Here is a 14,730-nt window from a genome sequence, read left to right as displayed (position 1 = left end):
CATCGATTGCATTTCTTTAACCACCTCTCTGTAGGTATAAGGTATGGTAAGGTTATGTGGAAGTGATCATGAACCCAATGCTCAGGAAAACATGTTGTGGAAATAAAAGAAGTTGTAATAGCAAAAAAATAAAACCCCCAAAAAACAGCTTTTCTTTACACTTCAATTAATGCTGAAAGCTACAGCTAGAAGAGTAGATCTTATTTCCTGACATAGTGAGTTTAGACTTAATTTTACATTGTACCAATGTTTAGTTGATAACATCTTTCTACATTTAATTTAAATGTACTTATTTAGACTACCTATTAAACCAAATTACCCTTACTGTATGGCATAATTACTCCATGCAGAGTAGTAAACAATGTTTGTTTTAATTTTGCTTTGTGTTCTCCCTTGATAAATACATTGTTGTACACTGTATTAAATACTAACAGAGTGAGGTTTAATTGTTCCACAGAAACACTTTTAGATTGGGATGGCAAAATGAAGCTACTGGTCAAAACAAGATGACATATGTGACTGTGTCTTTCACTCACATAAAGCCATTGTCACTATGTTTAGTATAACATTTTTATCCTTCAACGTCACTTTTTCATTGTTGATCATGTAGCATCCATATCTCCTGATGGCAGTTAATTGCCTCCAACAACGACTATTAGTATTCTTTTTTATACATGTTTCAATTGATGAACAGACAGGAATCGACATGGCTGCTTCTCTGTCAGTTAAACTCATTTGACTCCATGTGAAAAAGATAAAATCTTCAGAGAGATAATTTTGCACCTTCTCCCTATCCTCTGTCATTGATGTCTAAAGGATATCACTATACATTTTGTTAAGGAAGATCCCAAGAGAAAAGAAGGAAACGATTTTTTCCCCCTCATGTGTCTAATTGAATTAGACTAACGGGCAGCGCATGGTTAGTCACCTAATCAGATGCCTCATAACGTGACTACTCTGTGCTGTCCTGCTCAAGTTCACTGTGCAACATCAGTCAGTCACAGAGGCCAAGATGTTTCCCCTTTACCTTCAGTCGCGGTGAGTCACTTGCAATTTGACACAGGGACTAGAAAACACTTGTTTAAAACCATATTCAGTGGGTGTCTTTTGTGAGAGTCCAATATGTTCATGCTACTGTTCTAAGGCAGTCAGTTAGACCATGGTGGTTACTTTTTACTATTCACGTGTTTAAGCTCTTGTGGTAGATCCAAAATTTGTGGATGTTGATGTTCAGCAGCTGGTCTATGAACTACTTAAGAAAACTGTCTATGAAATTAAATTATATAAAAATGTGGGTCATTGGTTAGCAAAGGAATGCAAAGAAAATGGAACAGGAGCACAAAAATGCACCATATAATAAACAATTAAACAATAAAACCAGTAGAAACAATACAACTATTGTTATGAGTCATACAAACATATTAAGCTGATAAACTCATTTAATGTAAACTGTTGCAGTTACAGAGATTGGAAAGAGTTTAAAAGCAAAGAGTTGAAATTAGTCATATGAACTGCTACTGTAATTTGCAGGTTAAAGATTTAAAGCAACCAATGGTCTCAGTTGCTGTTTAACTCGGTCTTTACATACTAACTATATGTGGCACATACTTCTGTCAGTTATTGTCTTCAGGCGATCAGGGATGTTGTTCAGTGAATGACTGCTGACTTTTTGTCACTACATTTGTTTCATTTGTGTGTGTGTTTGTGTGTGTTACCTCTTTCGGACCTTTCCTTGCATAAACACTGACTGTTGCGACAAACCAGTAGACCTCATGGAGACCAAAGCCTGGTCCAAATGAGGTCAAATGTAATTTCTGAGGTACTGGTTAGGGTTATGGTTAGACTGTTCACAATGAGTGGAAGTCAGTGCAATGTTATGACAAGGATAGCTGCACAAACTCATGTGCGTGTATGTGGTTAGGGGTTAGCAGTTAGGTGGATGTGTTCAGTGTTTTTACATCCTGGCTGGTCTCAGCCTTCATGTAAACCTAATGACGCTGATGAATACTGTAGCCTGCCTGAACTTGAGGTTATGCTGCATTGATGGATCGTTATCCCTAGAGGGCACAATAGTCCAATTTAACCCAGGTGTAAAAATGAACAGATTGAATTACCTTTTGAGTTTTCTTTCAAACTCCCATAAGATATCAAGAAGGAAAATATACAAATGAGACAGGTGAATGGAGACATAGATAAGAAATAGAATAGATAGCTTCTAGTTCATTAGGTTCAGTGCACCAAGTCCATTTTAGCAAGATGACTGTCAAAATTAGATTATTGTCAATATCAGTCTGTATTTTGACTCTTTGGTGAATGGAAAATGTATTCTGTGTTTTCTATACTAACAGTGGTGGAGTATATTCAGATCCTTTACCTGAAAGTCTTAATACTAAACTGTGAAAATGAATGATGAATCTCTCAATTGTTCTGAAAATAGTGAGAAATGCCCTTCACAATTCACTTTGACAATGCTTTGTTTTGTCAAACTTCAAAATGATTGAGAATAAATAACAAAATCATTAAATGATGAAAAGTAATAGCATTAAGTCCAAGCATTTGAGAGGCTGGAACCTGAAATGTTTGGTAATTTTGTAAGAAATGTCTTATTAACTTATCAATAGTTGATAACTCTTACAATTGGATATTTTAATTTATAACTAAGAATCTTATTATATAAATTATAAATAAAGAAAATAATAATGTGTGCAGTAACTAAAGTTGCGAAATAACTGTAGTGCGATAATACATTTTTAAAAAAAGTAGCTTATATTATTTCCCTTTGAAACTGCGTATGAAAAGAGAAAACTCAGGTAAAGTACAAATACCTCAAAACTGTACTAAAGTACAGCATTTTGCAAATGTACTGTTACTTTCCACCGCTGCTGTTTTGTCCACATATGATATCGTCCCTTTTTCACTCATTACTTTCAAATTTGCCCAAATGGAAACTAATGCTGTTACACCCATTCCCCAGCAGACAGTCTAAACTGTTCCGAGATCGGTTTTAGCTATATTCATCAATTCAAACACCGAAGAAACCAATGAAAAACTGATCTCGAGTCAGGTATCTCGATAATTCCGCGTCCGGACAAACCAATCAGCTGACAGCCGCATGACAGGCAGGCCTCACGCATGCGCAGGTCTTCACTTTTGGTATCAGGAATATGGCAGCGTCCTGAACCCTGTTGGGGGGAATACGGCGTAACTGAGCACCTTCAGCATCAGAGTGGGAAAACTGAGAAGCACCGGCCACTCACAGAGGAGGGTGGGGGGCTGAGGGACGGCTACGAATAACACCCGTTTGCGATTTTACAGGTAAACGCAGCCGTTAGCACCTGCCACTCTCTTCAAGCCATCTTCTCCATGTTTGCTTGATTGAACCCTGCTGCTAATGCGGCTAGCTTAGCTTCTCCACAAAACCTGATTGATGTGCTAGTTAGCAGCTAGCTTTTGGCTAACCCAACATTAGCCTGCCACAGCCCCATTTTTCTGCATTTGGCAAACAAACGCTGATAACAAACGTGTCTGAGGCTGTCTGTCTTTCTAATAAGGTGGAGCAGCAGTGTCGACATCGCTTAAACGGTGCTGTCGTGCTTGTTTTTAGCCATATAGTTAACCGCGTAGGCCTGCTGCAATGAAGCAGAGTTTGGCTAACTGCTTGAGAGCCAGGTAACGTTAATGCTGCTTGTCATGGATTTACTTGACAGATCGGGAGGCAGCGCACATCCTCAACAGGATTTAAGAATCACCGTTAGCCATTTTGAGGCTTTCTGTGTAACATCTATATTTATATATCCATAGTCACGTGGGACGTTTATTGTATTTTGAAAGCAAGTCGTTCATGCATTTCAGTTACAGCCACAGGAGATGGAGTGTGAAGTTTCAGGGTTCAGAGTTCCTGTCTTGGTGGAGCGATTGCTTCATATATTTGGCAAATAAAGAGAGGGCATTGCAACATGTCTTCAGTGCAGAAAAAAAGCTTTTAAAGGAGAAAACAACATTTCAGAAAACAGCATAATATGGCCGTTATGTTTATGGTTTTGATCAAATTCATGTTTGAGTTTGAATGTCCAGATGCTTATGTACTTCTGCTCATTTAATTTGACTTTTATTGCACTGACAGTTAAGTTACGGTAAGTGCTTTATGTTCAACATAACTTTAACTGGAGATGTAAAAAAGCTTATGACCATATAATGATGTAATGCCACATGATAGGTTAACCCTTGTACCTACAGCTTTTTAAATAATTTTCAAAAGGGAAAAGGTGATCCAACTTTTTATCCAACAGCTGTGAAAGGCAGGGTACAAATGAATTTTAAGCCAAACAAACAGGCAAAAGAGATATTTGCATAGTATCAAGAGTTAACTGTCATGACACATATTACCCTCGGCTGTAGACTAGTTCATTGGTGCCTAGTCAGTAATATGCAGTCTGTTACAGTTTGTTTTCAGTTGTTCAGATAAGTCCCAATCTAGAGGTTTGATACGATCCTACTAGCAGAGAGCAACAGCAGTATACACTTTAGGATTTTACCCACTGCACTCAACCATTCAGATTACAGCAACTAGTAGTACCTTAATTTGTCAAAGTTTAAGAAGTAGGGAGACCTGTCTGGAACAAGCTATTATGTAAATGTTGTGTGCTCTGCTTTGGGCTGCGTTCCACTTATATTTACTTCAGTGTCCTCCTGTTTACTCCTTTATTTATTTCCCCAAGGAAAACCCATGAATAATTTGCTATTGATCTGCATACAGGCAGGAAGAGATGGGAGGGGTGATCACATGACCCAATCCTGGAAGCTGCCTTAATCTTTTTTTACACTCATCACAGTAATATAATAAAAACCGCCCTGCCCTCTTTCACAGCAGCAAAGAGCATGCAGTTCACTGTTTGCTGCTAACACATCCTATTGTGCCTTCCATCAGCCCTCCCGCTTTGGAATCAATTCATTATGCAGCTCCATGAATGCATGTTTGACAAAAAAAAACAAAAACATGTTGATACAAAACTTGGCTCCAGACTGTTCCTTGCACCTTTGTCTCTCCAGCACAGGCATCAATTATTGAGATGCTGCAACTGGTTAATTTTTGTAAAGGTTCTTGTCCAATGTTGTGGCACATGAAAGTAGCTTATATTTGTGTCTCGCTCTCTTTGAACACCAGACACTTGTCCCCTTGGTGAACGGTGGGTTCCATCATGTGAACCTATTTTTCTGCTCCCTGTTTCATTTGCACGCTGAAATGGAGAGGAAGGAAAACTGGAGTCAGATTTTTCCAGGATCCTGGCAGAGTGCTGACACAGGTTCCCCTTGTCAAAGTGCAGCTGCCGGCAAGTTACTGCACTAAGGATAGGAGAGGCAGTTTTTCCCTTCTTTTTTTGACTGGTTTGTCTTTGAAGTCTTCATCTCTAATTTGTTTTAAACAATCTGTCACAAAGAATCACAAATTAACCATCCCATGTTGTCTGTTGTCCAGGTTTGAGAGTGTCCCATTGTCTCAATGTAAAATGACAATGATTTTTCATCAAATTTTTTTCTAATCTAATCTAAATTAGTCACTAAGGCAAGCCCTTGTTTATCTAAAGGGGATCAATAGGCCACACAGCTTTTGCACCAGACTTTATTGACACATGCTCAGCTGGCTTGTTTTTGTGCCTATGATATCAAAATGAAATCAAAAATTGCCTCTGTTTTTTTCTGAACATACTGTATCCCAGTCGTTTCTTTTCAAACTGAGCGAGTCGGGATATCAAAGAAGAGAGGGTTATGATAAATTGGAAGTCATGTGCCACCAACTGCATTGATGCTATGGCTCATAGCTGAGGTAATGACACTGAAGAATCAGGCAGTCTCAGTGTGATGGATAATCACTATTTACTCTATTAACTCTGTAGCTGAGGGAGTGCCTGGTGGGAGTCTCTCCCTCTGAACTGCAAAATGTTGAATGACTGTGTTAAGTGTGTGGCAATATGGTGGAATGTGTGTTATATAAACCTGATGTAGTAATGACTTGTAAATGTCTGGCCGCAGGTTAAATGGTAACTTCCCTTCTGCTGTGTAACTAAAAATAAATATCTTCCACCTTTTTATTTTCTTAATGCTTATCTGTGTTGAATATATGGAATATAAGCTTATTTTTTCATCTTCTAACCTCTGTGTTGTAGGTCCTTTGAAAAGATGAATGTCGTCAAAGACAACAAAGACCTGGCCTGTTTCTACACCACCAAACACTCCTGGAGGGGAAAGTAAGACCCATAACTTTTTTTTACTTTTAGCTTCACCAATAGGATTTCGGGGCTTGTGGCATTGTCTATTTCACATCTTTGTCATCTGTTTACAAGGCAACATTAACCTCAACTATTCTCTTCATCACTTTGTTAAGGAGTTTTGGGAAAATCTTGAAATCCTGACTCAGTGCTTCCATTGTGTTGACTTCCTTATCTCAGCTAAGGATAGGAGGTCTGCTGAATACTCATCGGCAGTTATGTGACCAGTGTGTTCTGTAAAGCTAATCCAAAGAAACAGGTATTGACAGTGAACACAGTACTAGTCTTAAGCAAGATGTCATCCGTATACCAGATGACCTCTTTTCTGAATGTGCCCATAACAGGAAGGAAGTATTTCTGCTTCTCGGCGTATTTACAGTGTTTCTGTCAAGTGGAACTACAATGCAAGATATTAACACAAATATAAATGTGAACTGGTAGGTTATATTACAGTAAAATGAGGCCAATATATTGTTTCAACAATGTAAACATATGTCTCAATGACCCATGATCAATGTCTGTGATCATCTATTGATCAAATGTATTACACATTACACATTATCTAAATTCTGTCAGTGCGTAGGGTACCTGTTAGTTTTCATTTTATAGATTATAGCTTATTGTTAAATTGCTCACTTAACTCAATATAGCCCTAAAATGATGAGACTGTATGTTTCTAACTGGTGGCCCTCAAAGCTACTAGAATGCACAAGCTGTAGTTTGAGCAGTGAGCCAGTGGGATCACATTACCAATACGTACTTTCTAAATGTCTTTGTGCCATTAAGGCCTGCCATTGACTTAGGTAACTTAAGCAGGCCTTCAGAGCATTAGCAATCATCAGAGGTTCATCCTGCTAATGCTCCCTGAAGTGTCCTGCAGAGACGAGTGTTGATGCATGTGTGTTGGACAGTGGGGACTGATGCCCCATTCAGAATGACACAGTAAACCCACATTGTTGGTTTATCTGAATTAGTCGGCCTGTGTCAGCTGACTTGGTTCCATGGCCATCCACCTGACCTGGGTTGAACAAGGGTCTGAAACTTAATTTATTGATATTATTAGGATTTAATGTAATTGGCTCTCAAAAGAGAGAGAGAGAGAGAGAGAGAGAGAGAGAGATTAGATAGCACAGGGCAGCATGAGCAAGTGGCAAATCATGAGAAAGGCCATGAGTGTGCTTACTTAGACAAATGAAAAAGAAACTTTATTCCATGCTTGTGTAATGTTATTCTTTGGTTTGTCAGTGAAGTGTAACTACAGTTGCAGACATAAGTGTACGGATGCTGACAACCATAGATTAACTTTTTGAAAGCTGTCTCATATGAGTGGGTCAGCTCCAATTCAGTAGATCTGTCCCCTGTACCTCTGCTGTATGAAAGGGGTTTCACAGAGCTTCAGGCCAACAGAAAGAGAAAGAGAAGGTGTTATGTCAGGATATCCTCTTTCAGCTTGTTTCATACGCACCTCAGATATTGTGGCCTAGTTTTTTCTTCAGTTGCTGGTAAATTATGGAAAGTAAATATCCAAGTTGTCAATTTAGTCTTGGATAGAAATACAGCATTCAAACTTTTTTTTTTTCTGTCACAGTGGCACTCCTCAAAAACCCACCTGTTAGCCAAAGTAAACTGAACCAGCTTTCGCCTGATAGTTTAATTAGTTAAACGTCCTTACATAGAGAAACCTGTTTCAGACTTTAACTGTTACTGTGACACACATGAAAGGAGCACAGCTGCTCACTGTGAATACACAACATGTCCCCAAATGCAAACTTCAATTAGACTCATGTGATTAGCGTGCTTCTTTTTTTGCGACATACAAAATGGACTTTTGTCGTATGAATTATAGCTGTGGAGCATGGTAGATGATATTCAGCGTCACTTGATGTGTTTCGTTCTGTACAGGATAATCCACTCTCATATAAAGTTCAGATTAAAAAAAAAAAAATGTACACAGTGAACTGCAAGTGCAAACATTTGTAGCAAATTTGACACATTTCTTCAAATGTTTGTTTCCCATTTTTTATAAATTGGACTAAACAGCAGACTTATAAGGAGATGGGGAGATTACAGTGATCTGTTTTTGCAGGGAGCTGAGAATTTATTTTTAAAAGCCACAACAATGTTTTGTTGCGTTATAGTTTCCAATATTTTCTATCTGGCTTCCTCTTTATGTGTCTAAAACATCTTTCAGATTATATGGTAACATTATCAAATTTCTGAAAATCGCTGGATGTTTAGTTACACTCAGATCTTGCTTGGGAAGCATTTCTTCAACAGTTAAATTTACAGTAGACCTAAAGTGTTGTGTCTGTGTGTGTCCTGCTTTAGCGTGACAGCAGCATTTTTCCCCCTCTCTCTCTCTCTCTCTCTCTGTGCTCATGATCATGTTTAATTCAAGTCTTGTGACTCCAGCTTGTAGAGTATATTAGATTTTTCCGTGTGTCTTCCTAATGAAGGACTTTTCCATGATTTTTAAACATGATTTCTTTCAGTTTTCTGTGTCATTTTAAGAGGTTTTGCTTTTGTTTTGCTTTGGTTTGCCAAGCACAGCATTCCCCTATTCATTTTCAGAGCATGACGATGAAAATCACAATCTCCTTTGAATCTCCTTTGAATGCCTTCATACATCTGTATGTTTCTCCTTGATCAATAAGGAAGCCTTGCTGCTACATACACACAAGCTATATATTTATAAGCTGTTTTCTGTACCTGTATGTGGAATTTGCTGAAACTGTCTTTTGTACCTTGTGTTCAGTCTTTTCATTTGTTCCCTTCATTGTACAGTCTGTATGTTGCTCTGTCCACCCCTCTCTGCACTGTGAAATCCAGTGTTTGTTGGGTCTTGTTTGGAGGATTATGCAGTGTTGTCCTAGATGTTTGTATGTAGTCATACAGATCTGCCTTCTTTGTGGGAAATTGAGCTTACTTTGTTGAAAGAGGAGAGGCAGTTGTGAAGAGGTTTAGTCACATACAGGAAGTTGCTTAATATGCTGCATTATGAAACCTTGGAGGTGGAAGGAAAAGCTTTGGAGACGTGCTGTACAGTATGACTGAATGAACGTGTAACATAGCACAAACCGTATGCATGATATAAACTGTACCTGTAAAGCATGTTTATAGCGTGCTCTTTCCTCCTCATATATTTTCCATATGAAAGAGTAATACGAGCCCACCACTGTCGTTAACCAGTGGCCACAAATCCCATTACTGCTGACCGATTTTTAAGGCATACCAGAATGATTTAGAATTTCTTTGTGAATATTTTTCTGCAATCATGACAGCTATTGGTTTCCATTCATTACATCATGTCTGCTCTTCTCAAATTCAATGATATAAGCAGAAATTGCATTTACTATGATTGATTACCTAACTCAAGGTTGGCTCTCTGCACCTTGATTTTCATATCTCTGCATGGATGGAAATCTGAACCACAGTGAAATGAGTTGTTGTAAAATGGTCAGCAGTAATGTGTGTGTGATTTGTTAGGTCAAAGTATGCAAAAACACTGGTATGGTTATCTGAATTCCTCTCTCCATATTATGATAAATATTCTAATTTACTCTCTCACTTTAATCACAAGTCATTCATGCAAGTATTACTTTATTTTACCTTCCATGTCTATAGACAACAGTCCAGCTGATTCTCTGTACTTATCACTGCATCATGTGGTTATGTAGTTGTCTAGACAGACACTTAGTATCAGTATATGTTTTCATATTGCAATTAGCATGCTTCAAGTAGGAAATCGGTTTCTCTCTTCTGCTTGTCTTTCAAAGGAATCTAGTATTTGTGCAGAAGCAAGAAATTGGTTGTTAACCCAGTCTTCTTATACATTCTACAAACTTGTTAAAAATGATCAACTGCGACTGGCTGACTCCAGACATTGGTGTAGCCACAAAGAAAGAGATGTACAGTAAAGATGACACACCATGCATTGTTAGCCAAACACAACAGGGAGGGTTGGCTAATGCCTGTCCGCTAATATACAATTAAGGGGGGAAAAAAACAAACCCACAGACAATGAATAATTAACTAGGTTTGTGCTGACACCCAAGTTCAGCTAGCCACTTAGCACCAAGGTCAGAATGTGTACCGAGACAGCGCCCTGAGATCAGGACAGACTTGCAGTCTCATACTTTGTGTCCCAAGATGACATAAAAGTGGAGTGGAAACCTCGGTGCAAGGATTGATGATTAAAACAGGGAATGAGTGCACTTCTGCAGGCTTTCTAACAGGGGAGGTGTCTAAAAATGACATGACATTTGTATAATTGGAAGGAGGCTGACTGTGGGATGTGTCTGGACGTAATATTCCACTTCGGCCTTGCCTCAGGCTTCTGTCTGTCCTGTCTGTTTGTGTTAATCATGCATGCTGTACACAAGTTCAAATGCATTATGTGGAAGTAACATCTCAATTTGGCTTTCTTTTACTCTGCTTTTTGATAGGACTAGCTGCTTAAATGTTAACATCACCAGACCTCTTAATGTTGCCTGGGCCTAATGAGGATGTGCGAGAAAGAAAGGAGCAAAGTCAGCATGTTAAACGTGCAGTGGAGGTGCTAAAAGAACATGTTGTACAAGGATGAACAGACATGTACACCAGGGACAAATAAACCTTTACATTTAACATTTTAACTACTATCTGCTTATTTTCTACATAAACAAAACCCTCCAATGACCCATTTTCAAATCAAACACCAGGCAGGAGCTGTTGCCTAATCACACAGTGATCAACTACACATGGACATGCCTTTGTGCTCATACGCACATTCAGAGAGTGTAACATGCAAAAAGATTGGCGAAGCAGAATTTCACACTTCCTTCCTAATATGTGAGAAAGCCCCACTCTTGTAATTAGTTTTGTTTCAGTATCAGAGAGTGACTCATTACACATCTGCTGACCTAACCTTGAGACCTAGTGTGTGAAATACATAGGGAATAGCATGTTCCCTAATAGTAATGGCTGGATCCTATGGGGAAGTACTCAGAAGTCACATCTGTGCCACTTCAGTCTTATATTAAGTGTCCACATTTAGTGGTAACAGCAAGACTTAAAGCTACATGTTCACCATTTTCACTACAGCTGATTGGATAGCTCCTGCAGCTTTAAAAGTGGAAGTTGATAATCTTTTCTCCATCATCTTTTCAACCTGTTTGTGCATCATCTCAACCATTAGCTCATAAAATGCCTATAAACAAGCATTATAAACGGTGACAATGGATGACATCATCAGATAAGCGAGCTCCAGTGATGTCACCTGTCCTTGAGTCATCATCACCCCCAGAGAGGGCTACAACAGTGGTTGCAAATGGACCTGCTCCTCTTACACCATCCAGCCCTCTGTCAGATGTAACAGAGCTTTATTCATTCATGAGATATTTTTGGCACACTGGAAATCTTGAGGTCACAAGTTAACTGATGTTGATGTTAAGAGTTATCAGAGCTAACTGGATCTGTGTAGTCCACGCCACACATTCATCCTGTTTCCCCGCATTCACTGCTGTTGCTATGTGACTTGCTGTGCTGTTGTAGGTGTTGCTTCCACGTGCAGATGGTGATTGGTAGGCTTTGTTTCTGACTCATCCCTGATTCATCCTCTGTGTTCCAGGTACAAGCGGGTCTTCTCAGTGGGGACACATGGCATTACCACTTACAACCCTACAACACTAGAAGTAACAAATCAGGTCAGTATGTGTGCAGCCTGCCAAAGAGGAACTCCAGAGTCAATCAGGAACTTTGTCTTTGCAGTAGTTATCTTTCTTGGGAGATGTGCTGTTCTTGGCCCCATGTGACTATTGAAAATCCATTTGAAGCGCATTGCTCTTTTGCTCAAAGCTGAAACACAGTATTTCTTACTTTTTTTTTGCTTAGCCTTTAAATGTGCTAATCTCTCAGCACTGCAGTGAATGTGCAACAGCATGTCTGTACACCGATCATAACATGAAATATGTCATATGAGATACCCATTCATTAAAAGCTGTAAAAAATTACTTTGGTAACACTTGACTTTAAGCATTTAGCATTTATTTATTTACCATTCATCAGCAGTATATAAACATGAAATAAATGGTTTATATATCTCTATAATGTAGTTGTACACATCTATAATGACATTTAAGTGCTTATTGATATACAGCAATCATAACTTCTCTTATGAACATGCATTTTATATTATTACAACTGTGTTTAAATATAGTATCACACCAGCCTGTAATTATGGGCGTCCACAGGAGGAGTTACAGTACACATTTATTTAAACATTTATATCTGCTTACATTACAACTGCATCCTAATACGTTATAAAACATTAATTAAAGGTTCATATACTGCTTATGAATGTTTAATAGGAAGACTTCAAGTAAAATGCTGCATAACATCTTTTTTTTAATTGTGAACTTTGTTTGTGTGACCTTAACAATGTTTTTTGTTTTGTTGTTGCTGTATGTTTGCCAGTGGCCTTATGGAGACATCTGTGGTATCGGTCCAGTAGGAAAAGGTCAGGGAACAGAGTTCAACCTCACATTCCGCAAAGGCAGTGGCAAGAAGTCGGAAACGCTCAAGTTTTCGACAGAGCACCGGACAGAGCTGCTCACTGAAGCGCTGGTGAGGAAGAACACCCACATCTGCAACAGAATGACTAAACAGACCTCATGCACATATTTCATGAAAAGATCTCAGAAGTGGTGTTTGATGTGGCATAGTCATGGTTTCCCATAGTGTCATGCACACATTGCTGTGTTGTTAAAAAAAAATAAAAATAAATTGCAGCAAAGTCACTTAATGTCCAACAGACTGTTTGGGAATGCAGCGCTTGCAGATCTCAGGCCCTTTGACTCACTGTCGGTGTTTATAACAGATGTGAATCAGCAGATATGCTGATGTAAAGAAATAGGCTCATTATACCGAGATGTTTCCAACGCAACAAGGATACGTATTTCCCCACAGAACCAATTAAATGTAGCTGTACATTTTGCAATGAAGACGGGGCATTTTTAGGTATGACACTGCAATGATTTAACAAGCAGCTGTGAAAGTCGACACTATCATATAATATGCTTTTTTTTCCTATTCACAGAGATTCAGAACAGAGTTTTCAGAGGGAAAGATAACTGGCAGGGTAAGTATTAAATCTATAAAAATGAAAATGCAAGATATCAATTCGAGTATACACATGTGGTGACACATAAACTGAATTGTGTCTCACAACATGTGTGCTCTCCAACAGCGCTACAACTGCTACAAGCACCACTGGAGTGATACACGAAAGCCTGTGTGTTTAGAGGTGACACCCGGCGGCATCGACCAGATTGACCCCCACACTAACCGGGTGGTGTGTTCCTACGACTATCGGAATGTAGAGGGCTTCGTCGAGGTCTCTGATTACCAGGGAGGATTCTGCATCCTTTATGGCGGCTTCAGCAGGCTGGTATGCATTTATGGAGTTTGTGTGTATGTGTTTGTCTGTGCTGATGCTTCAGTGGTGTCTGTTATGTGCTGTCTTAACAAATAAAAAATGTCCTTTCCTTCCCTTTTCCCCTGTCGCGTTGCCTCTGTCTCTCAGCATCTGTTTGCCTCGGAGCACCGGGATGAAATCATCCGCAGCGCCATAGAGCATGCTGGGAACTTCATTGGCATCACGCTACGACTGAGGAAGGAGGCTCTGACCTTCGAGGATTTTGTGACGGATAGGTTGGGGAAGTACAGCTCAGACGAGAGCATCACTTCACTGGCCGAGTTTGTGGTGCAGAAGATCACCCCTCGCCACCCGGTCAGAACACTCTTCTTCCTCCTCCTCAGAAATGTCTATAGTTTTGACAGCTTATCTTAAATTCACATCATTTTAGCATTTTTATGATTTGACACTCATTACTCTAAATTTTGCTTTCTAAAAGATTTAGAATATTTTTCGAAAGGCCAAAAAAACAGCTTGCTATACTGGTTATTCTGACTTTGACTGTAATTCTTCCTACATCTATTAAGTTATATACTAATATATTTAAAGTTATTGTCCGACACTTTGATGAGTTGGATGTTAATGACTGAGTTTCCTTAGCAATAGAATCAGTATCCACAGTTTCATTGCCTATTTCCTCTTTTAAATTGTGTTGTCTTTGCATTGCATGGTATGATGTATTATATCAGTTTTGTTAATATTATTACTGATATATGTTTGTTCTGTTGATCTATTCCAGGAGCCTGTTAAACGCATCCTGGCACTGACAGAGACATGTCTGGTTGAGAGAGACCCGGCTTCATATAACATAGTCACCATCAAACCCTTCGGAGAGGTGAGCACTCAGACACTAAAGACACATCAAGTCATAAAAACTTTAGGCTGAAACGTTTATTCAGAACCTTTTTTCTCTGTCTAGTTGTTGTCCTGTGGAGATAGATGTTAACTGAACTACCTGTCTTTGTTTCATTATGTATGAACTGCATCACTGAACCCCCCCCCCCCCCCCCC

The 14,730-nt window shown here is 39.1% G+C and overlaps 1 protein-coding gene across 5 annotated transcripts in view; it reads left to right on the top strand.

Annotated features, from left to right (window-relative positions):
• The first annotated feature begins 3,153 nt into the window (after positions 1 to 3,153).
• Positions 3,154 to 14,730, top strand: part of dnajc13 (dnaJ homolog subfamily C member 13) — a 31,238-nt gene continuing 19,661 nt past the window's right edge. For all 5 annotated transcript variants that reach the window (XM_087170674.1, XM_087170673.1, XM_023395090.2 and 2 more), the window contains exons 1-8: positions 3,154 to 3,315; positions 6,165 to 6,245; positions 11,875 to 11,950; positions 12,720 to 12,869; positions 13,342 to 13,383; positions 13,492 to 13,692; positions 13,828 to 14,034; positions 14,459 to 14,554. In XM_087170674.1, coding sequence (XP_087026800.1) covers positions 6,178 to 6,245; positions 11,875 to 11,950; positions 12,720 to 12,869; positions 13,342 to 13,383; positions 13,492 to 13,692; positions 13,828 to 14,034; positions 14,459 to 14,554 — 840 coding nt within the window. In that variant the 5' untranslated portion in view covers positions 3,154 to 3,315; positions 6,165 to 6,177. The remainder of the gene's footprint in view (positions 3,316 to 6,164; positions 6,246 to 11,874; positions 11,951 to 12,719; positions 12,870 to 13,341; positions 13,384 to 13,491; positions 13,693 to 13,827; positions 14,035 to 14,458; positions 14,555 to 14,730) is intronic.

This window comes from Seriola lalandi, unplaced genomic scaffold (genome assembly GCF_002814215.2).
Source record: "Seriola lalandi dorsalis isolate HSWRI2012SDOR001 ecotype SW California unplaced genomic scaffold, Sedor1 jcf7180002054956, whole genome shotgun sequence".
In the NCBI taxonomy this organism is placed as follows: domain Eukaryota; kingdom Metazoa; phylum Chordata; class Actinopteri; order Carangiformes; family Carangidae; genus Seriola; species Seriola lalandi.
This window is presented reverse-complemented; position numbering and strand designations above follow the sequence as displayed.